Genomic DNA, 23977 nt, shown 5'->3' on the forward strand with positions numbered 1-23977 from the left:
TGGGAGTCCGGATGGTGGGAAGTTCCTGGAGTTGGCGGTGGGCTTCCCGTCCTCCTCGCCAAGCCGGGCTGTCCCACCCGGGCCTCAGAGATGAGATGGGGCCCTGCTCTGCCTGGTGGGGATCCTGACCAGGGCCCACGCAGACCCATCCCTCCCTGCCTCCTGCCGCGATCCCAGCCCGGACCCAGCGAGCCGTGGTTAGCCTGCCCGTGGGGAGCCCGAGCGGCTGCACCCCACACCTCCTCCTCCTGGCGGCGGGTCCCTCAGGCCAGTGGGGCCAGAACTTCAGTCCCCCTCCCCTGCCGAGCCTGTGGCGGCAAAGTGCCTCGTGGGATGCAAAGGCCCCGGGGTGCTCAACAAACAGGTCCGGTTTCCACACGCCCTGGATGGGACTCCAGGGTAGCAGGCTTCACTTTTAAGGCACAAGTGGGGGCAAAGCGTGGCCAGTGCACCCCAGTTCGGGGCTTCAGCTGTGTCAGGGTTCCCTCGGGTGGGAGGGGGGCCGACCTCCATGCCCTGGGCAGGCTGCACGCGCCTGCTCGGGGACAGGCAACTGGGGTCCCGGGCCTTACCAGTGACCTTGAGTGGCTGGCGTCTGGGGTCTCCCGTTTTCCAAATAAGATGAGCTTCCGTGAGGCTAACACAGGGCCGTGGATGTGTGGGGCATCGAGGAAGGGTCTCCGCGCCCCCCTCCGGCGCTGTGGGTGGCCGAGGGGTCTCCTGGGCAGCGTGTACCTGCAGCAACACGGTCACGGGAAGAAGAGCCGTTCCCTGCGGGGTCAGCCGGGCCTGGCCAAGGGCGCCACGAGAGGGGCGGTCGGGGAGCCGGGAGTCTGTGCAGGGGCCACGGGGCACGAATGCCAAGGGCAGGGGTTTGTCCTGACGTACGATGGCTGCCCTCCGGCCAGCGAGGCTCAGGGGCGCTAGGGCTAAGCCAGCTAGGGCGGCCACACGGGGCCAAGTGGGGACCAGACAACTGCCTGCCCTTCCTCCAGGGCTGCGAGGGGCGGCTAGCCAGCACTTGGTGGCCAAGTCCAGCAGGGTCACCTCGGCAAAGCTGTCACAGCCACCAGGGCTGAGGCCCACGGGCCACTGTGTGGTCGTGGGAGGAGGTCTCAGGGACCCTGGACCCCAACTCAAGTCTGGGAAGGGCTCCCCACCTTTGCTGAGAGGGAAGGGGCATCCTTGGCCCAGCACCCCTGCAGTGACACCCCCATCACTGCCCTTCCCACTCCCCTCATGTCCTGTCATGCCCTGTGCCCTCAGGTCCCCAGGCTGGACCCTCCTCAGGCCAGACTGTGCAGGGCGCTGGACACAGATCCGGCAGAGAGGTGCCCTGGAGGCTGGGGGGCCTCCAGTGCTGTGCTGGGTTTAGCGTCTTAATCCTGGAATATCAGTGTCAGACACAACACCTTATTATTGTTTTGTTGAGGTTTAATTGACAAATTATATTAGTTTTAGGTGGACAGCATAACGATCCTGTATTTGTATATATTGTGAAACGATCGCCACAGTAAATCTACTTAACATCCAGCACCTCACAGAGTTACGGAATGTGATGAGAACTCTGAAGACCAACTTCCCATCAGCTGTCAATACGCACTACAGCATTGTTAACTAGAGCTGCCGTGTCGTACATTACGTCCTGTGACTTAGTTTATAATCGGAAGTTCGTGCCTTTTGACCCCCTTCGTCGCGTCCTCCAGTCCCTACCTTCCGCCTCTGGCAACCACTCATCTGTTCTCTGTATCAGTTCAGTTTTTTTTTTTTTTTTTTTAAGATTCCACATACCTGTGAGATCATATATTCATCTTTCTGCCTGTCTTCCTTCACTTAGCACAATGCCCTCCAGGGGCATCCATGTTGTCACAAATGGCAGGGCTCCATCTTTTTAATGGCTGAGTAACATTCCGTTGTATGTTTGTACCACATCTTCTATCCATTCATCCACGGATGGGCGCTTCAGTTGCTTCTGTATCTTGGCAGTTGTAGATAATGCTGGGATGAACACAGGGGTGCAGATATCTTTCTGAGTTAGTGTTTTCATTTCCTTCAGATAAATACCCAGAAGTGGAACTGCTGGATCATATGGTAGCTCTATTTTTAGTTTCTTAAGGACCCTCCGTACTGTTCTCCACAGTAGCTGCACCAGTTTACATTCCCACCAACAGTGCACAAGGGTTCCCTTTCTCCACATCCTAGTCGACATTCGTTATCTGTTGTCTTTTGGATAATAGTCATTCTAATATGTGTGAGGTGATGTCTCTCTGTGATCTTGATTTGCATTTCCCTAATGATTAGTGACGATGGAATTCCCTGGTGGTCCAGTGGCTAGGACTCTGCGCTTCCACTGCAGGGGACACGGGTTCAATCCCTGGTCAGGGAACTAAGATCCTGCATGCCTCAAGGCGTGACCAAAAATAGGAAAACCAACGAAAAACAAAACTTAATGATTAGTGATGTTGGGCACCTTTTCATGTATCTGTGGGCCATTTGTGTGTCTTTTTTGGGAAAATGTCTATTCAGGTCTTCTGCCCACTTGTAACTGGATTGTTTGGTTTTTTGCTACTGAGTTATATGCGTTCTTTATATATTTTAGATATTAACTCCTTATCGGATATGTGGTTCACAAATATTTTCTCCCATTCCGTAGGTTCCCTTTTCATGTTGTTGATGGTCTCCTTTGCTGTGCAGAAGCTTTTTAGTTTGATGTAGTCCCACTTATTTATTTTTGCTTTTGTTGCCTTTGCTTTTGGTGTCAGATCCAAAAAATCATCGCCGAGACCAATGCCAGGGAGCTTACTGTTTTCTTTTAGGAGTTTTATGGTTTCAAGTCTTAACGTTTTTTAATCCATTTTGAGCTAAATTTTGTACATGGTGTAAGATAGTGGTCCAGTTTTCCCAACACCATTTATTGAAGAGACTGTCCTTTCCCCATTGTATATTCTTGGCTCCTCTGTTGTAAATTAACTGACCACATAAGTGTGGGTTTATTTCCGGTCTATTCTGTTCCATTGATCTATGTGTCTGTTTTATGCCAATACCATATTGTTTTGATTACTAGAGGCTTGTAATATAGTTTGAAATCACAGAGCATGAAGCCTTCAGCTGTGTCTTTCTCAAGATTGACTTGGCAATTTGGGGTCTTTTGTGGTTCCATGAAGAGTTTAGGATTGTTTGTTCTGTTTCTGTGAAAAATGTCATTGGAATTTTCAGAGGACTGCACTGAATCTATAGATTGCTTTGGGTAGTATGGGCATTTAAACAATATTAATTCTTCCAATCCATGAGCATGGAATATCTTTCCATTTATTTGTGTCTTCCTCAGTTTCTTTCATCAATGTCTTACAGTTTTCAGTGTACAGGACTTTCACCTCCTTGGTTAAACTTATTCCTAGGTATTTTATTCTCTTTGAATTATTCTCTTTGAATTATTTCAATTATAAATGGGACCGTTTTCTTTATTTCTCTTTCTGGTAGTTTACTTTCACTGTATATAGAAACACAACAGATTTCTGTATATTAATTTTGTACCCTGCAGCTTTACTGAATTCGTTTATCAGTTCTAACAGTTTTTGGATGTAGTCTTTAGTTTTTTCTATGTATAATTTCATGTCATCTGCAAGAAGTGAGTTTTACTTCTTCCTTTCCAATTTGGATGCCTTTTCTTTCTTTTTGTTGCCAAATTGCTGTGGCTAGGACTGCCAATACCATGTTGAATAGAAGTGGTGAGAGCGGGTATCCTTGTCTTGTTCCTGATTTTAGAGCAAAAGCTTTCAGCTTTTGATGTTAGCTGTGGGCTTTATTATGTTGAGGGCAGCTTATCTTGAAAAAACGCATTAGAAGTAACTGCCCATCAACAGGGACCTTGTTAAAGCACCTGAGGGAAACCCAGGGGAGGAAAGCGAGGTGCTTGGGAGGCAGCAGCTCCACCCCCCCACGAATGTTCACCACAGTCATTTCTAACTGACGTTACATACAAAACTGAAAACAACTTGTGTTCAACAGCAGAACGGAGTAAAATCAGTGTGATACGCCCCATAACAGAATACTACGTAGCAGCGAAAAGGAACAAATTCCTGCTCGACATTGTTGAATCTCACCAGCACATCTACTGGAAGCCAGACAACATACACACACACACACCCCCACACCCCCCCACACACACACCCCGACAGACACAGACACATCCCCCCACTATAACTGCATGTTTATGAAGTTTGAACAGGGAAATCCAACCTTACTAAGAGTGGTTTCTTAGTCCACTGGACCACTGTAACAGAAAACCATAGCCTGGGCGTAAACAGCATCCGGTTACTTTCAGTTCTGGAGTTCAGAGCCCAGGGTCATGCCGTGGAGGCTTGGTGTCTGGCAGGGCCAGCTTCTTGGTTCTCTGTGTCCTCACAGTGGAAGGGGGCGAGGGAGCTCTGGGGTCTCTCTCATAAGGGCACTGATCCTGTTCACGAGGACCCCAATCTCATGACCTAATCACCTCCCAAAGGTCCCACCTCCTGGTACCATCACCTTGGGGATTAGGTTCCAATATACAGCTTTGGGAGCATGCGCAGGTGGTTAGCTCTAGGAAAGCGGAGTGCTGGGGGAGGGGGTCCTGGGGAGCCCGGGGCCCTGCACTTCTTGAGCAGGGGTGGGGCCCCAGCACTTGTGGGAGAGCTCACTGAGCCACAGGCATATGTCTGTGCCCTCACACAAACACCCCTTTACTTCAAAGTGATCGTCTAGAAGCTACGACTGAACAGTGCAGCCACTGCCCCTGAATCGGGGGGCTTCCGCCTCACCCGTCTCCTCCAGGGCCAGAGCGACGGCAAACCACAGTGAAGGCCCCTCCGTTTCCCTTGCACACGTCTGAAGCCAGGAGTTGCCTCTAGGCTGTCAGCTCCACCCCATTCGACTCCACGTCCTGGGCCAACTTTGCACTGCCCCCCAGCGTGAGCCTGGCTGGGCCATGCGTGCACATGGGGGACCCAATGCCCGAGCGCGTGGCACCGAGTCCTCCCTTGGGCCCGACAGGTGTCTCAGTGCATTTGCCCCAGCCCTGCCCGAAGCCTGGCCAGGGCTGAGGGACACAACAGCCAGTTGGGCCGGTGGCAGACATGACATGAAGGCCCAGGTTAGGGTTCCCTCCTGCGCTGGACAGGCCTGGCGCCGGGCCAAGCGACCCACAGAGGAACGAGGCTGCACCTGAGCTGCCTGTCACGGGGCCACCTCCCCACTCGTGTTCATGGTGCCCTGACAGGCCAGGCGGGCTACCCTGGGCTTTTCTTGTAAGCACAGCTAACGGGGGTCTGCACGTGGCAGGTCCCAGTGCTGAAGCTGAGATCAGACGTGGCCAAGACGGGAACACAGCACCCGGGGGACCCTCTTGGAACCATGCGTGCTGTGGACCTGACCCTGAGCTGGTCCCTCTCGCCGCACGTGGAGCCCCGTGGGCCGTCGGGCTCTTGCCAACCCTGACCTGCAGGGCCAGGAGCTCAGGTCAGAGGCCAGGGCACCATCCCCTCTGCCCTGCCGTCTCTACCCCATAACTCAGCGCCAGACCAGGGAGAGCCCAGCCAGCCCGCCAGCCCCTCCTCCATCTCATGCCACAGAGGTGGGGGGGAGGGGGTGGGAGAAGGGCCTTGGAGCTGGCATGGCGGCCTGGAGCCGCTCAGCTCACCTGAGGCTGAGTCCCCCGGCCCAGCAGACACAGCGAGATGGGACCCAGTGACGCCTCAGTGGCCTCAAGGTTTAATTAAATACTGCAATGTATTTGTAAGGACTTCTGTACGTATTTCCAGTGGCAGATTTTTAAGATTTTGACGCAAACTGTGACCTTGTAGCATAGGGGACCAGCACTCCACGGGCAGCTGGGAACTGCGTTCTCAACAGAGGTGACGGCTGGCTGCGCTGAGGGCACAGGGCCACCAGCCAGGGGTGGGCGGGGCGGGATCACGGGGTTCCTCTTCCCGGCCGGCGGCGTTATCCCTCCTGCTCAGGCCCCTCGTGGCCCGTCCCCCTCGCGCCCGCCCTGAGTTTCTGCTGGTGACAAGCCACCCCGGAGCACCCAGGCCCGTCTTCAGGAGCCCCAGGCAGCTGGCGCCTCCTCTGTGCCGCCGGCCAGGCTCCGGGGCCTCAGAGCTCGTTGTGGCGAGCCCTGGAGATGCGGCTGGACAGGTCCTGCAAATGCTTCTTTACCTGCGGGGACAGCACAGGTGAACCAGTTAGCAGATCGCTTATGACCCGAGACACGCAGCCTGCCGCCGAAAACTCTCAGCTGGGTGACCCTGCTGTCCAAGAACCCTCCCATCCAGAGCCGATCGTAAATAAATCATAAAGGCAGCTCGTTAGCCACAAACAGCCCCCAAGGCACGTCAGGAACAGCGGGGAGCGAGGAACAGCGCTGCTCCCGCTCTCCACCCCCTCGTCCTCGTTTCCGCTTTCGTTGATTTGGGCCCATTCTCGTTTGCTTCTTGATGAGTCCGGATAAAGGTTTATCAGTTTTGCTTATCTTTCCAAAGAACCAGCTCCTAATTTCATTGATCTTTTCTATTTTTTTTTTTGTCTTTATTTCTGTTCTGATCCTCCTGATTCCTTTCTTTCTACTAACTTTGGGTTTTGTCTGTTCTTTTTCTAATTCAACTGTAAGGTTAGGTTGTTTATTCGAGATTCTTACTTCCTGAGGTAGATCTGCACTGCAGTACACTTCCCTCTTTTTTTGCTGTGTCCTCTAGGTTTGGGAAAGTTGTCTTTTTGCTTGTCTTCAGGTATTTTTAAATTTCTTTCATTTCTTCAGAGACCCACTGATTGTTGAGTAGCATACTGTTTAGCCTCTATGTGCTTGTGTTTTCTGGAGTTTTTTTTTTCTTGTAGTTTATTTCTAGTCTCAATCTCGTGTGTTGGAAAAAATGCTTGATGATTTTCTTATATTTACTGAGGCTTGTTGTGTGGCCCAGCATGTGATCTGTCCTGGAGAATGTCCTGTGTGCACTTGAGAAGGACGTGTATTCTGCTTTTCGCTGGAATGCTCTATAGGTATCTACAGCGTTCATCTGGTCTGATGCGTCGCTTAAGGCCTGTGTTTCCTTACTGATCTTCTGTCCGGATGATCTGTCCACTGATGTAAGGGGGTGGCAAAGTCCCCCACTATTAGTGTTACTGTCAGTGTCTCCCTTTATGCCTGGTCATAGTTGCTCCCATGTTGGGTGCACTTACATTTAAACAATTGTTACGTCGTCTTCTTGGATTGATCCCGTTATGTAATGTCTACCTTTGTCTCCTGTTACAGCCTTTGTTTTCAAGTCTATTTTGTCTGGTGTGAGTACTGCTGTCCTGGCTTTGATTTCCATTTGTGTGGAATACCTTTTTCCACCCGCTCACTTTCAGTCTGCACACCTCTAGGTCTGAGGCGAGGCTCCTGCCGGCAGCACATGTACGGGGCTCACAGAGGAGACGTCCTACAGGGCCCAGCACCACAGTCCCCTCCGGTCACCAGAGCTTCATGCTCTGGGGGTGACCCCGTGGGCTGAGGGGCCTGTCGTGGCGGGCTGCCTACGGTACGTCATTTCAAAAGCAGCAAATGAAGACCCCGACTCGTCCGCGGCTCCTGCCAGCTTGTCCTCGTCACATGATGGCGGGTGCCGCTGCGGCAGCCCGAGGGCCTGGGCTCTGCTCTTTCTGTTCCTAGTTCAGAGCTCCGCGGGCTGGTGCTGCCGGCCTCCCGCGCAGGAGCCCGGGCCGGGCGGGGACCTGGGGAGGTCTCCTCCAGCAGCCCCGGTGCTCACAGCGCGTCAGAGCCCCTTCTCCACGGTTGGGGGAGCCAGGAGCCCCAGTTCCCTCTTCATCCCCGCTGTGCAGTCCGCCACGGTGTGATCTGCAGGTGGACGCCCACGAGGGGTGCCTGGCTTCGCCCTGCTCGGCTCTGCCAAACACAGGAAAGAATCCACATGCTCCCTTCCTTCTCGGTACTTTGGTCTTCTTTCACTTTTTAAGTTTCATTTATTTATTTATTTATTTTTTGTGGTACGCGGGCCTTTCAGTGTTGTGGCCTCTCCCGTTGCAGAGCACAGGCTCTGGACGCGCAGGCTCAGCTGCTCCACGGCATGTGGGATCTTCCCGGACTGGGGCACTAACCCATGTCCCCTGCATTGGCAGGCGGACTCTCAACCACTGCGCCACCAGGGAAGCCCAGTTTCACTTATTTTTGAATAGGTAACACATTCCTGCGCAAAAGGCACAAAGGAGGCTCCCTCCAGGGCCCAGCTCCTCTGTTTTGAATTTCCTGGGCGTCTGTGGCGACGTACCATGCTCGTGCTGCTGGCTCTGCAGAGGGTCCACACCACCCGCCCCTCCTTTTCTCTTAACCTGAACCAGAGGCTCTGCTGCAGACGGGCCCTCACGTCTTAGTGGCTGGCAAGTGCCTGGATTTGTGGGTTCACCACGAATGACCAGGGGAGGGCGGGCAGCGGCCCTGCTGGTGCTTCACAATGTCCTGCACACCTGAGCACTGTCTGGGGTTCACACGTCACCCCATAACGGAGCCAGCGCCCCCATTTAGGGTATCTGCAAGCCCCACTGAGCCGCACGTGAGGAGCGCCCTGCGTGGGACCCCTGCCGCTACTCTGGAGCCAAGTATGGTCTCCCTGCGCCCCAGGCCGAACGCTTGGGAAACCGCTGGCTCCCGCGTCCGCTCAGGAGCCTCCAAAGCCACGTGGGCAGCTCACAGGAGCGCAGGACCTTCAGAGCCAGTGCCAGGCCACATGTTTGGGAGCCAGGATGCCAGTGGTGCGGCTGGAAGGGCCCGGCTCCAGCCCTGGCTGCCCGCCCACCCGCCTCGCACGTGTGCGCCTCTTCCCTGCTCACCTGGTTCAGAGCCCGGCCCTCAACAGACCCAGAGGCAGGTGGGGGTGGGGAGGCCTGGGCAGTCCCTGTCCCCCACCCCCTGCAGCTGACCCCCTTCAGGGCTGCGCAGTCCCGCAGCAGGAGCAGCTGCGTGGTTGCTCCCACCAAGCTCCGTGAGGGCGAGACAATCCCGTCCCCTCTGCAGAGAGGGGGCCGAGGCCCAGGGAGGGGTGGCCGGGGAGCCAGGGGGCCGGCGCGCTGGCGCTGACGTAACTGTCATGTGCCCGCTCCCGCGGAGGCCTGGCCGGCGGCCGCACACCCACCTTGTAGCCCAGCTCCTTGGTCTTCTCCTCCAACACGGCGTACCGTTCCCTGTTCCGGCTGACGTGCTCCTGGTCTCCTAAGCTCTCCACGTGTTTCAGTTTTTGATGAGAAATTTCCAGCTGCTTCTGGTAGTGGTTATGCTTTTCAATTTTGGCTTCGAAGTGCTTAAGCTCTTCCTAGAATAATGTTGAAACAACTGAATTACCCCAACACGCTCTTACTACCACCCTAGGGTCCCTGATGGAATTTCACGGCTGCTTCAGGAGACCACCCAGGGCAGGTGGCTGCACGCTTAAGTTTCGTTTATTTTTGAATAGATAACACATCCCTGTGCAAAAGGCACAGAGGCGGCAGGCCAGGGCCGGGGCTCCCCCGCTCTGAAGGCTGCAACCCTGCGCCCGTTCCCCGTGCAGCCCGCCCGGGGCAGCTCTGGGGGCCGAGCGGGACGGCAGGCTCGGGTGGAGGGTGTCCTGGCTGCCATGCCATCACGAAGCAGCACACATGGAAGTCAGGTGAGCAGCCCTTCCCTCTAAAGGGCCCCAGCAGGACCTGACGGCCTTCAGGGGCCGAGGGTCGCACCCTGTGCGCTCCCTCCCCACTCCCAGGGACCCCTCACCCTCTAGGTAAATGGCACCTGCCAAGCATCCGGTCCCCTCCGGCCCTGACCCCACATCCAGCCTGAGCTGAGCCCTGCACTGCCCCCGTCCTCTCCACCCCCCAGGCCTCCAGGCTCCCCCCACCCCAGCGCAGGTGGGCCTCCAGGCCCGACCCCTACACTCCCCCAGCGCCCCCAGGCCCACGTCAAGATGCCTGCGGAATGTGTCGGCGATCCTAACTCCCCAGGCCCCGGGCAGGCTCCCCTCCCCCTGCACTCCTGTCCAAGGAGACGGAAGCTTCACGCCCACGGGCCTGTGCCCGTCCTCGATCCCTGACCCCCTGCTCCGTGGCAGCTTTGCCACAGCAGAACCCACCTGGAGGCCCAGGTGACCCAAAGACCCTTCCTCCCTCCGGGCCGAGCACTGCGGCCCTGCAGGGTCCTGCTGGCTCCCCCTCCAAATCCCCGTCAATCCGCTCATCCCACAAGCCCCAGCTCGTGCCCAGTGCACCCAGAGCTAAGCAGATGCCCTGAAGCCACACTGTGTTCACTGAAGGCCAGTTTCGTCCCACACGGGCCGCCACCCGGGGCGGCGGAGGGACACAGACGGCAAGGAGAGAACGTTCCCGTGAAACGCTGATCGGCTAGGACTAAAGAAGAGGACCTTGCCCACGTTCTCAGAAAGTCCGCTGGGAGAGACGCCGCCCCTACCCGGAAGGCCTCCAGCTCCTTCTCGGTGAAGTTGGCTGACTGCGCCATGTCCCACAGGTCCAGCACCCGAGGCTCCTCGAACCCTGTGAAGGAGCAAAGGCAGGCTCGGTGACCCGCACGGCGGCAGCCCGGGACGCGCAGGGCCACGCAGGCCACCTGCACAGTGCACGGTGCTTGTGCACAGTGCAAGTGTCCTCTGGAAGCCGACCGAGCACACCTTCCACACACGCTCAGTCTGCGGCTCCTGGGACCCGCTGGGTGGGGCCTTGGTGATGCCCTCAGCAGCCCCTGGTCGAGCCGCTGCTGCCCGGGCGCAGGAGCCCTTGCGCGAGCAAGCAGGAGTGCTTGGGGGTGGGGGGTGAGGCTCAGACTATGGGTCCCCCTGCCCACAGTTCCGCGCTGAGGCTCAGGCGCTGCCTGTCCCTGTAGCTCTGAAGCGAAGTAAACCCAACGGAAGGGACCCTGTGACTTCAGCCACCGCTCCCGAGAGCACGTGGCGATGGTGCAGCCTTGTCACCCACCTCCCTCCCACGGCTGGAGGCGGCTGGGAGCAAGTGGCCACGGCGGCCCGCCCAGCGGTCATCTCACCAGCTGCCCCACCTCCCCACCGGCGGACCCTCCCTGCTGCCCGGGGCCCTGGGGCGCTGCTGGCAGGACTCGGCAGGCCAGCAGCAGGGTCCGGCTGGATGCAGCCCCGGGAGCGGGGGGGCCGAGGCACAGCCTCAGTTGCCCCGCTCCTCTGCACGGCCAGGCCCTTGGGGTCCCTGCTCCATGGCAGTTGAGCAGATCAGCACAGCGGGTCCACACGGTGGTCTGGTCCCCTCTCTATGGCAGACGGGCGAGCCCAGCAGGGCAGAGTCGTGGCCCGGGGCACCCGGGCCATGCGGAGGAGCAGGGAGCCCACCTCGCGTCCCCACTGCAAGCACCCCGCGTTGACAGCAGCACCCGCCATGTGGCCAGTGCTCAGGGAACAGGCCGGAGAAGGAACGGACGGGTGACAGAAGACGGTACAAAGAGCAGCTGGCCGACTCCCGGCAAGCCCGCACCAGGCATGAGCCGCGAGCCCCCGCGGGAGACGCACGCAGAGGCCCAGGCCATCCTCCAGGGGGCGGCACCCAGCGAGGAGCTCCGGCCTCGGCCCGAGCAGTGAGCTGTCTGCACAGGAGCAGAGCAGCCATCCCAACGCGCGGGGCGGGGGCCACCGTGAGGGTTAAAGGACGCCGTGAGGCTAGAATAAAGGTGCGTGCACCTTCCAGGAGGGAGAAAGCAGCCCAGGCGTGGCCCTGGGAGCGGAGGGGCTGCAGGGGCTCTGCTGCCGTCTCCCGGGCGCCGGGCAGCGGGGCGGGGCTCACCGGCCTGGTCGCCGTAGCCCTGGTGGCTGACTCTCCGCAGGCGGTCGAAGCCCTGGCTGATGTCCCGCAGCTTGTCCTTCAGCTCGGCGTGGCCCACCTGCAGCGCGTCCTCCTTGACGCGGCTCACGTCAACGGGGCTGATGACGTTTTCGTGGATTTCTGCGGAAGCCAGAGGCAGGAGGCCGTGAGGGCCCGGCCCTGAGCCGCCCGCGGAGCTCCGTCTAAGTTCGTCTAGATGTCGTGGAGCGACCGCAGCCCCACCCTCGCTGATTCTCTCAGGGCAGGTCCCGAGCCCCCCACAAGTCCCCCTGAAGTCAGGCCGGCGGTGACAGGAGAGGTGGCCCGGGTCACCGCAGAATGGGTTCATCTGAACCCACGCTCACAGACGTGCATGGGCACCCCGACGGGCTCCTAAACGCCGAGATTCCTGCTCGGAAAGCCGGGAGGCCGGACAGCACGGCACTGCCCCCAACCCCCCAGCAGCTCTGTTCTGGAACGCTCTGGAGCCAGGGCCACCTGCGGGGGCACCTTCGGTCCTGCTCAGGGTCTCCAGCAGGACGTTGTACTCGTGGACCTTCTCTTTGTGATGCTGGAGCTCCCGCCACAGCTTGTCTAGTTCTTCACTGGAGAACTTCCCAGAGATCTTCGCCTGGAAGGAAAGCCACCCCCAGTGAACACCCCCATGGGCTGTGCTCACCTGTCCACGCCTCGGGGTCCCCCCATAGGCCGAGCCCACCCGTCCATGCCTCGGGGTGCAGCCTGCCCGCCATGCCCACCTGGGGTTAGCTACACGGGTGCCCCTGTGGATCACCCCCACAGGCCAGGCAGGACCCTTGCTCCCGGGTGGAGTACTCAGGCCCAGCTCTCGGCCTTCACCCCCCTTCGCTAGGGGACGCAGGGGCAGAAAACCAAAAGCCAAGGCCTGACGCCTCCAGGGCGGACGGCAGCGCGAGGGTACCTTGTGCCACAGCTTCTCCAGCCGGGGGTCCTCCAGGCTGTGGTCGGCGGGGCCGTGGCTGATGGAGTTGCTGCTCACGGCCCGGGCGTCCTTCCTCCCGTCCAGACCGTACTTGGCCAGGATGACTAGGAGGGCACAGGAGGGGCTCGAGACCGTGGTCTGGGGGCCGCCCCTCTGCCGCCCACCCAGCTCTCCTGCCCCCTCGGGACCCAGCGGAAGGAGCGTGAACAAACCCGGGGATCCTCCTCCAGCAACGCCCCCGCGCGCACTGGCGGCCTCGGGGCCGCGTGCTTCTGGCCGATCCCTCTGTCCCGACCCGCGGGGGAGAGCGCGGTGCGGCAGGACGGGCTCAGCATCCCCGGGACTGCCTTTAGGACCAGCTTCACAGGTTTGCAAAACCAAAACCTGCAGCCCGTTGGTGTCGTGGGGCGAACTCCAGCGAGCGGGAGAGGACGACGGTCCACAGAATGGACGGGGCGGTGGCCAGGGGAAGCTCTGCCACGGCCTAAGTCATATTTTTATTTGCAGAAAAGATTTTCTACGAGGAGAAACCTCAGCGTCGGCAGCTTCTGGTGAAAAGTTAACAGCGGTAGACGGGAGGGGACACTGGCTCCAGCCTGCTGCTGGCCAGTCACCGTGGGACAGCGACCAGGTGTCGTCTGTCAGTAGCGCCCAGGACACAGTGCCGCCCATAGCCTCTGCGCCAGATGGGGGCCTGCGTCTCAGCACCATCGTCACCAACATGATGCGGCGGATGCCTAGTGGACCCGGAAGGAGCGCTCCTCAGCGGGGCCGGGCTGCTGGGTCTGCCCTGGAAGATGCCCCTCCCAGCATCTCCTCGCGCCCCACACCTACCTCCCGAGTTGGGAGTGGGCCTGCCCCACCCTCCCTGCTCTGAAGGACCGGGCGTCCTTCCTCCCATCTGCAGACAGTCCCCACTGTCCCCTCCAGGCCTCACCCGGGGCTCTCTGGATCTGGGCTCCCCTTTCCCCTGTGCTCCATCCCTGAGGTCCTCATCCGAGCAGTGGCCCACCTGACCCCTGACCCCCAGCACCTCCTCTGACAAGCGCTGGACACAAGTGGTCCCCACGGGGGCCCACCCTCAGCTGAGCCAGCCCAGGGAGCGCCCCGCTCAGCCTGACCTCACCTCCTGGGGCTTCACTTCCCTGTCTACACTGCCTGCGCCTCAGAACTCACCCTGCCCAGCAGCTCAGCCCACTGGAAGCCTCGAGAGTAAGCTGTGAAGAGTGTGTGTCCCTGGTGTCCAGCCTGCGGTGCGGGCATCACGGGCAGGGGGCTCTCCCTGCCCCCCACCCTCCTCCATCTCCCAGCCCCGGGCCACCTGACGCACTGGGAGCCCTAGATGCAGGGTGGGCCACAGGCCACAAGGCTCGGCCTGGCGGGGGCAGTGCTCTTCACACGGCCAGACCCTGGGAACATCCCTGCTTCCTCATGCAGGTGACCGTGGGCATCTGGCCATCCCAGCCGCCTCCCTGGACCAAGCAGCCCTGGTTGCTTGTGCGCTAACGCGGCCAGACGTCCTTGCCCTGGCCCTCCCTCCTACGTGCCGAGAGCCCGCACAGGACAGCCCGGCAGCTGTGCCTGCCCACGGCTGAGGGTCACCTTGCCAGGGCCAGGCTCACGAGGACAGCCCCGACTCTTAATCAAACCAAGTCAGAGTAAGAAGCTGGGGCCCAAGCCTGGGCGACTGCCGCCCCTGGGCTGAGAAGAGACGTACCGCTGAGCCCGCGGGCGAGCTTCGCCTCTTTCTCTCCGTCTTCATCCAGGCCTTCAGCCTTCAATTTCTTCCACTTGAACTCGTCCCGTTCTTGTATCTTCAGGTCAGCATGGAGCTCGGACAACTTCAGAGGAGGTAGATCAAGCTACGGGGGGAGAAGAGAGGACGTGTGACCCCCAGCTGCACGAGGACCAGCGACAGCCCGGGAGATGCTGACCTCGGAGAGCAGACGCCAGCGACGGGGAGACCGTGCCGGGGTCCCAGGTGGCCAAAGTCCCGCATGTGCCCCCGCATGAGAGCCTCAAAGGGACCTCTGCCCGCAGCCTGAAAACCACCGGCCCTTACACCCCGAGGCCGCTCTCCAGCCTCGTCAGATCCCAGGTGCCCGGGGAGCTGCCCGCCACTAGCGGCCTGAGTGTGCAGGTGCTGGTGGCCCAGGGGCTCCTGTCGCAGGACGCCTCACGTTCCCAGCCGGGGCCCTGGGGAGGCTGCGAGTGCGGGGCTCCCCCCAGGTAGCCCTTGGGCGCATCGGCTCCCCGGATGGTTGTGCCACCCCAGGCAGGCGCTCCCCACAGATGACAGGACAGTGGGCGAGGGCGCTGGAACCTGACCCCTGCACACCTTCCTGGCTGTCCGCCTCCCCGGGCGCCAACGTCCGGGCCGGAGCCCCGAGCTGCAGACTGGTGCCCAGCAGCGTCCGAGGCTCTGCGTCTCACAAGGGTGAGTCGTGATCTGGTGCCAGCCTTCCTCTGAAGCGTGGAGGCCCGCGGGCTCAGGGCTGGAGATGCCCCGGGTGACAGTGCTGCCCCCAACAGCAGGCACGGAGCCCAGGCAAAAAAGGCCACTCTCCAGACCCTTCTAACCTCCTTAACTTGATGTTAACTGTTAATGGCTCACGTGAAAGGAACTGGTTAACAGACTCCAAATGCAAAGCAGCCTCTGTCAAATATTAAAGTGGAGTAAATCACCTACAACCATGAGACAAGCAGCTGGGCAGGAGGAAGCCGCTCGTCAGCGGCCGTCGCCGCTGGGCCCGCATCCCGGACGCCCTCGGCCCAAGGCTCAGGGTGCGCACAGCGCCCTCCACGGAGCTGCTCTCAGCCAGGGGCCTCACGAGCCCGGCACCTTCTCCTCTGCCTCTGCAACTTTCACCATCACCCTGCAGGCTGCTCGGGTAAACTGAGGCCCAGGGAGGTTAAGAACTGGCCCAGGACACATGGTGAAATGTCACTGGGTACTTTATCCCTTCTGCTGCTACCGTAAATGGGACTGTTTCGTTAATTTCCTTTTCAGAGCGTTTGACGCTGGCGTACAGAAATGCAGCCGAGGCTTGTATGTTGCTTCCGCATCCTGCAGCCGCGGTGGCTGTTAACTAGATCTGAGTTCTCTCCTGACGTCTTTAGGGTTCTCTGCATAAGGTCACATCACCTGCAGACACACACTGTTACCTCCTCCCTTCTGATTTGGATGACTTTTTTTTTTTTTTTTGGATGACTTTTATTTCTTTTTACTTCCCTAGCTGTTCTAACTAGAACTTCCACAACTACGTTGAATAGAAGTAATGACCTGATTTTTTAAAACACAGGTGAAGACCTTGAATAAATATTGCTCCAAACACAACATACAAATGACTGACAGGCACTTGGAAGGATGCTCCACATCTCGACTCATCGGGGAAACGCAAATCCAACCCCAGTGAGGTACCGCCTCACACCCATTAGGACGGTTACTATGGGAAACAAACAGAAAACAACAACTGTTGGTGAGGATGAGAAACGGGAACCCTCGTGCACTGCTGCTGGGACTGCAAAACTGGCGCGGCCACTGTGGAGAACAGTAGAGGTTCCTCAAACATGAAGACGAGAACCATCAATACACTGTGATCCAGCAAAGGAACTGAAATCAGGACGTTGAAGGAAGATCTGGGGTCCCATGCTCACTGCAGCACTATTCACAACAGCCAGGAGGGGGTGCAAGGTGCGGGTCAAAGGGCACAAAGGCAGTTATGCGAGTCCCGGGGCTCTGCACAGCGCAACACCCTCCACTATTTACGCTGCATACTTATTATTTAAAAATTCGCTAAGAGGGTAGATCTACCTTAAGTTCTTATCTCACACACACACACACACACACACACACACACACACACGTGTGCGCGCGCGGCAACCCCGGGAGGGAGACGCCAACCAGACGTCTCCACAGGGGCACCCCTCGGGACGACTTCCCACGGCTTCACCCACCCCCCAAAGCTCCAAGGGCGGCTCCGGCCCCTCCCTGCTCAGGAGCCTTGCAACACCCCGGAGAGGTCACAAGACTCGCGAGGCTCTGGAAGGAACCCTGTGCCTGCCGCCTGGCCCACAGCTCTCCTGAAGCGCCTGGATCAAAAGGCACTGCACAGTTTCACAGCAAGTCAAGACTGGAGGTGCTGGGCTGTGATGAAGCAACACCAGCAGCTCCCTGGTCTGGTCTCACGGTGGGGAGGCCCCTACCACGGCATCTGTGGACCAAGGCGGGACTTGCCCCCACCCCCGTAGAAGGTGGGCTGGAAAGAGAGGGCGAGGCGGGCGCCTTCATCAGACTCCTCTCCCTCACCCTGGGTACACGCTAGGCATGACATGCTATGAGATCGTTTCATGTTTAGAAAACAAAGAAACATGATGTTTCCAGAGAGCAAATTATCCAAGGCTGAGAACCCTGGCACAGGTGTGCCGGGTGCCCCACACCGCCCTGGGCACCGGCTCTGAGCAGCGGCAGTGCCCACCCCAGCCCGGCACCGGGAGGACTGCACAGCTCGCCACCCGGGACCAGCTCCGCCGCCGCCCTTGAAGCTTCTCAGCGTAGAGGGCCCGGGACAGGCCAGCTTGTATTCTGTGGGTCTGCCTACCCACGCGAGGAGTCCGGATGTGAGGAGGGACCCGGAAAATGCCAACAGGCATGGACCCCACCCTGGAAGGTCTGCATATTTCGTTCAGCAGGAGACTTGTACATGCAATTGTAGAATTCAGGGCCAAGGGGCCCGGAAAGGTCATCCAGTCCAAGGCCCGTCCGTCCGAGGCTGGGGCAGGGTTGGGGTTCCTGCAGAACCGATTCAGACTCTCTCGGACAGATGTGACCTGAGGCTGCCCAGGTCAGCAGTGCACTGAGCATGGGGGCGGGGGGGCGGTTCAGGCGGGTGCAGCTCGAGGGCAGGTGACAGCCAGGAGGTGTGAAGAGGCTGCCCAGGCTGGGCAGATGCAAAGCAGCATCTGGACGGACAAGGCGGGGCTGACCAGGACAGCCCTGCAAGCAGAAGGGCTCAGGGCAGGTTCCTGGACACAAGGTCCCCTTCCTCCAGGAAGCCCCCCCCCCCTTCTCCAGCCCAGAGTGCTCTCTCTTACCCGGGAAGGCTGCACACACACAGTGGGCCCTGACAGGTGGGCCCCCAGCAGGATCCTCAGGGCCACTGGTCTGGGAACAGCGCTGGGCCTGGGGGCATCCACCCGCCCCTGCCTGCCCTGCAGTCCCCCTGCCACATCCCTTCCCCAGCCCTTACCCCTCCCTCCGCCTTTCCTTCCCGCAGTTTTCCCCTCTCTTCCAAAACTCAGTCCTTACTTTGTTTTACTCTCCTTCTCAAGGACTCAGGAATGCTTAAAAGTGGAAGCCTGGATCTCATGAAGCCGCTGCGGCCCAGAGGGTTGGGGGAAGTTTGTAAATACCCATTTCACTAAAAACAAACCCCACCCAACAAAGGAGGGGCCGCTATGTTAACGAGGAGGCGGAGGGGTCCAGGTCACACCCCAAGCAGCAAGCAGTAGTCCCAATTCTACCCCCAGGCGGAGTGACCTTGGAGGCGTCCTTTGCCCTCTGGGCTTTCTTGCTTTCTTCTCTAAAATGAGCACAGCTGGATTTAGATTTAGTTCACTAGCGTCTTAAGTTTCGGGTGTTCTCCTCTCACCTCACCACATCCCCTCACCCGATTTAACGAGAACTGGCTTTTGCTTCTAGGATTTCCGCTGTCCTTGGGCTTGTCTCCGTGCTCAGTGTCACCTGTTTTTCTTGTTTCTCCATACAGAGAAATACAACGTAGGAGAAAAGGCAAAAACGTGCAAGGCAGGAGACCTGGGTCTGCCTGCAGGGAGGGATCTCGGCCTCAGCTGCAAAGCTGCCAGTTCAAACTGGCGGGGCGGCCCTTCTGCCCAGGCACCAAGGCCTCCCAAGTCTTCGCCTGTCATCACCAGGCCAGGGTCCCTCTTCCCGGAGGCGCAAGGCAAGGGGTACCCACACCTACCTCTGCGGGCGGGTGTGAGACTGTCAAAGGCTCAAGGCCCCGGCCCCGTAGACTCCCAAAGTTAGAGGAGACCCGGGCCCCGGGGACCCCGGGATTAGAAGAGACCCCGGCCCGGGCTCCGCCGATCCCAGGATTAAAGGAAGCCCCTGCCCCGCGGACCCCCGAAACTAGAGGAAGCCCCGGCCCCGCGGACCCCCGAGGTAGAGGAAGCCCGGCACCGCGGACCCCCGACGTAGAGGGGCCGGCCGCCGCTCACCCGCTGGGCCTTCTCCCACAGCTGGTTCAGCTTCTCCATGCGGAACTCCCCCCCGGGCTCGCGCTTCGAAGAAGGCTCGGGCTCATTCTTCTCCCGCGAGTACTTGCCGCCGTGGCCCGCCGCCGGCCACGGCCCAAGGAGCAGCAGCAACAGGAGCAGCGGCGGCGGCCGGAGCTCCCGCAGCCAGGTTCGAGCCCTCCCAGACGCCATCTTCCCCCTCCAGACGCGGAGACCCTAGGAGCTGCGGGAGGGAAAAGGCCCTAGGCCGGACCCGCCCACCAGGACCCGCCCCGCCCCCAGGGCCCGCCGCGCTGCCTCCTGGGAGTTGTAGTCTCTCCCCGTGTGGCCGGTCCAAGAGAGGCGGCCGGCGGACTACAAGGCCCGGGGAGCCGTGCGGAGGCACGCGGGCGTTTCCTAGGCAACCACGCCGCGGCCTCGTGACGACGGGAGCCACCAACTGCGGCTAGGGCTGCCCTAGCTGGGATTGCGGGCTTGCTAGAGGCTTGGCGGAGAAAAGAGCCCGGACTCCGCAGCCCGGATTGACCGGAGCGCCCTTTCCCTTCGACTCCGTAGAAAGCGTAAACAGTTCAGAAATCGGGAGCGTGTCTGCCGCACCTTAGATTGTTTCTGTGTCATCTGCCTTGGTCTTGAGCCTTCCTTGTCATTACGGTCTCTGGAAGGTGGCCTCTGCTCGGCACTCCAGCGTCAGTGTCTCTGTTGGGAACCCTAGACCCACCCAGCCCACTCCTTCACTTGTCAGAGGAAAACAGCCTTCTCGCTCCCGTCCCCCCGAAGCTTTCCCCGTGACCCAGGGAGCGCTGGCACCCCAACACTTGTCTTTGAACTGCATCCCGCTTATCTTCCATGCACTTGTTCTGTATTAGAGATACTTGTGTACCTGTTTCCTTTCTTCCCACCTGCTGTTTCGTAAATCGAGCAAAACTGAACGCGGCCAATTTGATGGGTCCAGTGAGCCGGTCAGTTCCCTGGGGGAAGAGCAGGAAACGGGGAAAGAGTGAGAAGCAGATTGCGGCCCTCACGTAGCTTATGGGGTCGGGTAGAGGCACCCCCTAGGTGCTTGGATGGTTTGAGAAGGGACAGGGTGAATCCATCTGGTAAGGACGCTGGACTGTGCCTGGGAGGGAGTGCAGGCAGTTGGGGGACAAGGGAGACCCCAAAGAAAGAGAACCAGGCATGGCTTCTTGACATAAGAGAAGCCACTTTAGGTGTAGGCCATGTTGTAATCTAAGCCTGGCCACAGTGCTCGCCTTTGCGGAAGAACACGTCTCAGGAGTTAATGATTTTAAGGAAACAAAAGAAGGTAAGCGCAAACAGCTATTTCCAGGCCAGGAAAATCATTTAACCGTATCGGAGACACTAAATCAGTCATAAAGACTCCCAGTTCTGTGTCAAAGGTAAAGGTTATTCTGATACATATTCTCGAGCTGTTTTTACGGGGTCTGAACCTCCTCGGACAACTGGCCACCAGACTCACTGGAGCCAGAGAACGGACGATATTGATCTTTGCTGGCTTCAGTCAACTAAGACCTGGACTGTCAACCCGGGATGACTCTTGCCCCAGTTCTATGCTAAATTCCTCCTGCACAAGCCCCCTCATGAATATGCATGTTCCCTTAGCTTAAAGCTTCCCCAGTTCTGCTGTTCAGGGCGACACTGCTTTGGGAAGTAGCCTCGATGTTCTCCTTACTTACTGCAAGTAACAAATCCTTCTCCCACTACTTGACTTGATTGTGTGTTTTGGCTTGACACCCACTAAGAGGCAAACCCAGTTTTCAGGTAACAGGAGAGCATTCCAAGTGGAGGGTCGATGAGGACGCCGGCTTGCGGGATCTTAGATCTTAGTTTCCTGACCCAGGATTGAACCCGTACCCGCTACGGTGGAAGTGTGGAGTCTTAACCGTTGGACAGCCAGGGAAGTCCCAGGAATTGATATTTAGTTACCTTTTTTTAATTGAAGTATAATTGATTTATAACGTTGTGTTAGTTTCAGGTGTACAGCAAAGTGTTCTAGTTTTATATACATATATATATATTCTTTTTCAGATTCTTTTCCATGATGGGTTATTACAAGATATTGATTATAGTTCCCTGTGCTATACAGTAGGTCTTTGTTGTTTATGTATTTTATATATAGTAGTGTATAACTGTTAATCCCAAACTCCCAATTTATCGCTCCCCCCTCTTTCCCCTTCGGTAACCATAAGTTCATTTTCCATGTCTGTGAGTCTATTTCTGTTTTGTAAATAAGTTCATTTGTATCATTTAAATTTATTTTTATTATTTAAAAAAAATTATTTATTTGGTTGTGCTGGGTCTTAGTTGCGGCAGGTGGGCTCCTTAGTTGTGGCATGCAAACTCTTAGTTGCCCTGTGGCATGTGGGATCTAGTTCCCTGACCAGGGATTGAACCCGGGCCCCGTGCATTGGGAGCTTGGAGTCTTAACCACGGCGCCACCAGGGAAGTCCCTGTATCATTTTTTTTTAGATTCCACATATAAGTAATATCATATGATAGTTGTCTTTCTCTGTCTTATTTCATTTAGTTTGATAATCTCTAGGCCCACCCATGTTGCTGCAAATGGCATTATTTCAGTCTTTTTCTCAGCTGAGTATGATATTTAGTTAGTTTTAAATCGTAGCCTGTGTTATTCCAGAGAAGGGTTTAAGGTGCCTGGAATTAAGGTGATCTGCTGTCCTTCCTGCCTCATGTCCAGTATCTCGAGAACCATTGTTTCCTATATTTTATACAGTTGTTTAGTTGTTTCAGGCAGAAGGGCAAATTCAGTGCCTGTTCCTCCCTCTTAGTCAGAAGCACCAGTTCCCAGCTGCTTGGCTACTAACAGTTAATGCACTTATCCTGTTCATTAGTTACATTAGGCTAACTCCTATAACAAAATACGTATAGCAAAGTGCATAAAGGCCCCCAGAGGAGAGATGTTTCTTCCTCCTCCTGTTCAGATCTGAAGGGCAGATGCTCCTGGTCAGCAGGCAGTGGTCCAGGTGGTGATGCAGGGACCCAGCCTGCCCCATCTGCGGTGCAGGACTTCCAAGATGGCTTCCCTCTGCAGAAGCGGGCAGAGCACAGGGGTGTGTCTTGTCTCCGTTCTTCCAGTCGGGTGCCCACATTTTAAACACTCCTCGGTGCGCATTCTACGTGTCAGAATAGGAAGTCTTCCTTTCAGTGAGTGAATTGCGCTCAGAGCAGGCCGGGCACCGAGCAGGCGCTCCGGGTGAGGCCCGTCTCTGCCCCTCGGCTTATCCCCCAAGGGTGGACGTCGGTTTTCAGCAGCTGCCGGCTCGACTTCTTCTGCCTCGGTTCAGGGCACCCACCCTGCCCGGCCCGGGGTTGGGTGCTGAGGACTCCCCTCCCTGCCCGCTGTGAGGGCGGAGGTGTGTCCATCCGCAGACAGACACAGTGCTGGGGGAGCCCTCGACCTGTCGCAGGAGTTGGCTGCATCCGTTGCCTGCTGAGGCAAAGGGAGGCTGTGCTTGGGGGACGCCTCCCTGAGCAAAGCAAAGTGCTCACCTTGGGGGCCGTGGCGTCCGGGCTGGCTCAGCTTCCAGCAGCAAGTGTGTTTAAGGGCCGGCTGACTTAGCTGTTGGAGACGTGCCTCGTTCTCCCTCTGTATGTCATGTTCAAGTCTCCCAGGCCATACTTGCCTGTGCAGCTCTGTACATCCCTTCTCTGACCCTTCCCCCATGGCCCCCTGACCCCCCAAACGCTCCAGCTGTGCCCTCCTGAGCCACGACACTGCCACATCCTATACCTTTTGTCTGAACCTTGACCTCGTTCTAACAGAAAATGGGGCTCCCCTGTCCTTCAAAGACAGCATCCCTCTTTAACCCTCTCCCCTTATCATCCTCAGGGATTTCAATTTCCAGGTGGGTGATCCATCCACCCGCTCTCCTCTGATGAACTTGACCTCCAACCTACCCCAGCCACCTACTCCTATGGCCAGACCACTTTGTGACCCATTACGTGAACTCTACCTGCCTCCTGAACACAGTTCCAAGCACCCATGCAGTAATCACACCACCCGTCTTTCCAGTAGACCCTCCAGGGCCCAGCCCCAAGCATCCTTCAGCCGCTGGGATTTATACTCTGCTGACCTGGTAACATTTTTACTGCTCATCACCGTCTCTTGTTCTCCTTCTCCTCTGCCAGCTATTGTGGTGGGTACCCAACAGGTTGCCAATTCCCTCACATCTTCTCTTCATAACGCCAGTAACTCCAGTTGTCCCCACGGGATGTGGAGCACGAGCCACAGCCTTGCTTCTGTGTCTTTTTCTTGTGCTTCTGTCCATGTCTTCTTCCCTCCTGGACCATATGTCCTCTGAGAGCAGTGACTGTGTTTCCTGCATCCTTGTCTCCAGCACAGGGCTGGGCTCAGAGTTGGTGCTCAATGAAGGTGTGTGGAATGGATGGATAGATGGATAGATGATGGATGTATGAATAGATGGATGGGTAGATGTGTAAGTGGATGGAGGGATGGAAGGACGGATGATGAATGGATGCATGGATAGATAGATGGAGAGATGGGTGGATGGATGGATGGATGGATGGATGGATGGAGGGATGGATGGATAGATGGATGGGTGGATGGATGGATGGATGGATGGATGGATGGGTGGATGGAGGGATGGGTGGATGGATGGATGGAGGGATGGGTGGATGGATGGATGGATGGATGGATGGATGGAGGGATGGGTGGATGGATGGACGGATGGATGAATGGAGGGATGGGTGGATGGATGGATGGATGGATGGATGGATGGAGGGATGGGTGGATGGATGGATGGATGGATGGATGGAGGGATGGGTGGATGGATGGATGGATGGAAGGATGGAAGGATGGAAGGATGTAGGGAGGCATGATGAATTCTTCCCTTGTTCCCAGACTGGTCCTAGAATATGCTGCCT

At 57.7% G+C, this 23977-nt stretch overlaps 1 protein-coding gene across 2 annotated transcripts; it reads right to left on the reverse strand.

Moving 5' to 3' along the window:
• Positions 1-5722: 5722 nt before the first annotated feature.
• Positions 5723-19319, reverse strand: LRPAP1 (LDL receptor related protein associated protein 1). Of its 2 annotated transcripts, none has more exons than XM_060298914.2 (8): positions 19037-19319; positions 14514-14658; positions 12776-12900; positions 12334-12466; positions 11818-11976; positions 10466-10548; positions 9159-9335; positions 5723-6192 (listed from the first exon to the last, which is right to left on the reverse strand). In XM_060298914.2, exons 1-8 carry the CDS (start codon positions 19244-19246, stop codon positions 6130-6132), a joined length of 1095 nt encoding a protein of 364 aa, XP_060154897.1. In that variant the 5' UTR covers positions 19247-19319; the 3' UTR covers positions 5723-6129. The 2 variants fall into 2 exon arrangements, with proteins under 2 accessions (XP_060154897.1, XP_030732662.1); XM_030876802.3 differs by having other exon boundaries at positions 12346-12466; positions 19037-19318.
• Positions 19320-23977: the final 4658 nt, after the last annotated feature.

Source organism: Globicephala melas, chromosome 5 (genome assembly GCF_963455315.2).
Source record: "Globicephala melas chromosome 5, mGloMel1.2, whole genome shotgun sequence".
NCBI lineage: Eukaryota > Metazoa > Chordata > Mammalia > Artiodactyla > Delphinidae > Globicephala > Globicephala melas.

Bases quoted from the DNA above. Each gene is read 5' to 3' on its own strand.
- LRPAP1 (XM_060298914.2), bottom strand. From the start codon at position 19,246: ATGGCGTCTGGGAGGGCTCGAACCTGGCTGCGGGAGCTCCGGCCGCCG. The intron at 14,659-19,036 runs GTGAGCGGCGGC...CTCCCCCCGTAG, and splicing joins TGTGGGAGAAGGCCCAGCGG to CTTGATCTACCTCCTCTGAA. The intron at 9,336-10,465 runs GTAGGGGCGGCG...ACATTATTCTAG, and splicing joins AGGAGCTGGAGGCCTTCCGG to GAAGAGCTTAAGCACTTCGA.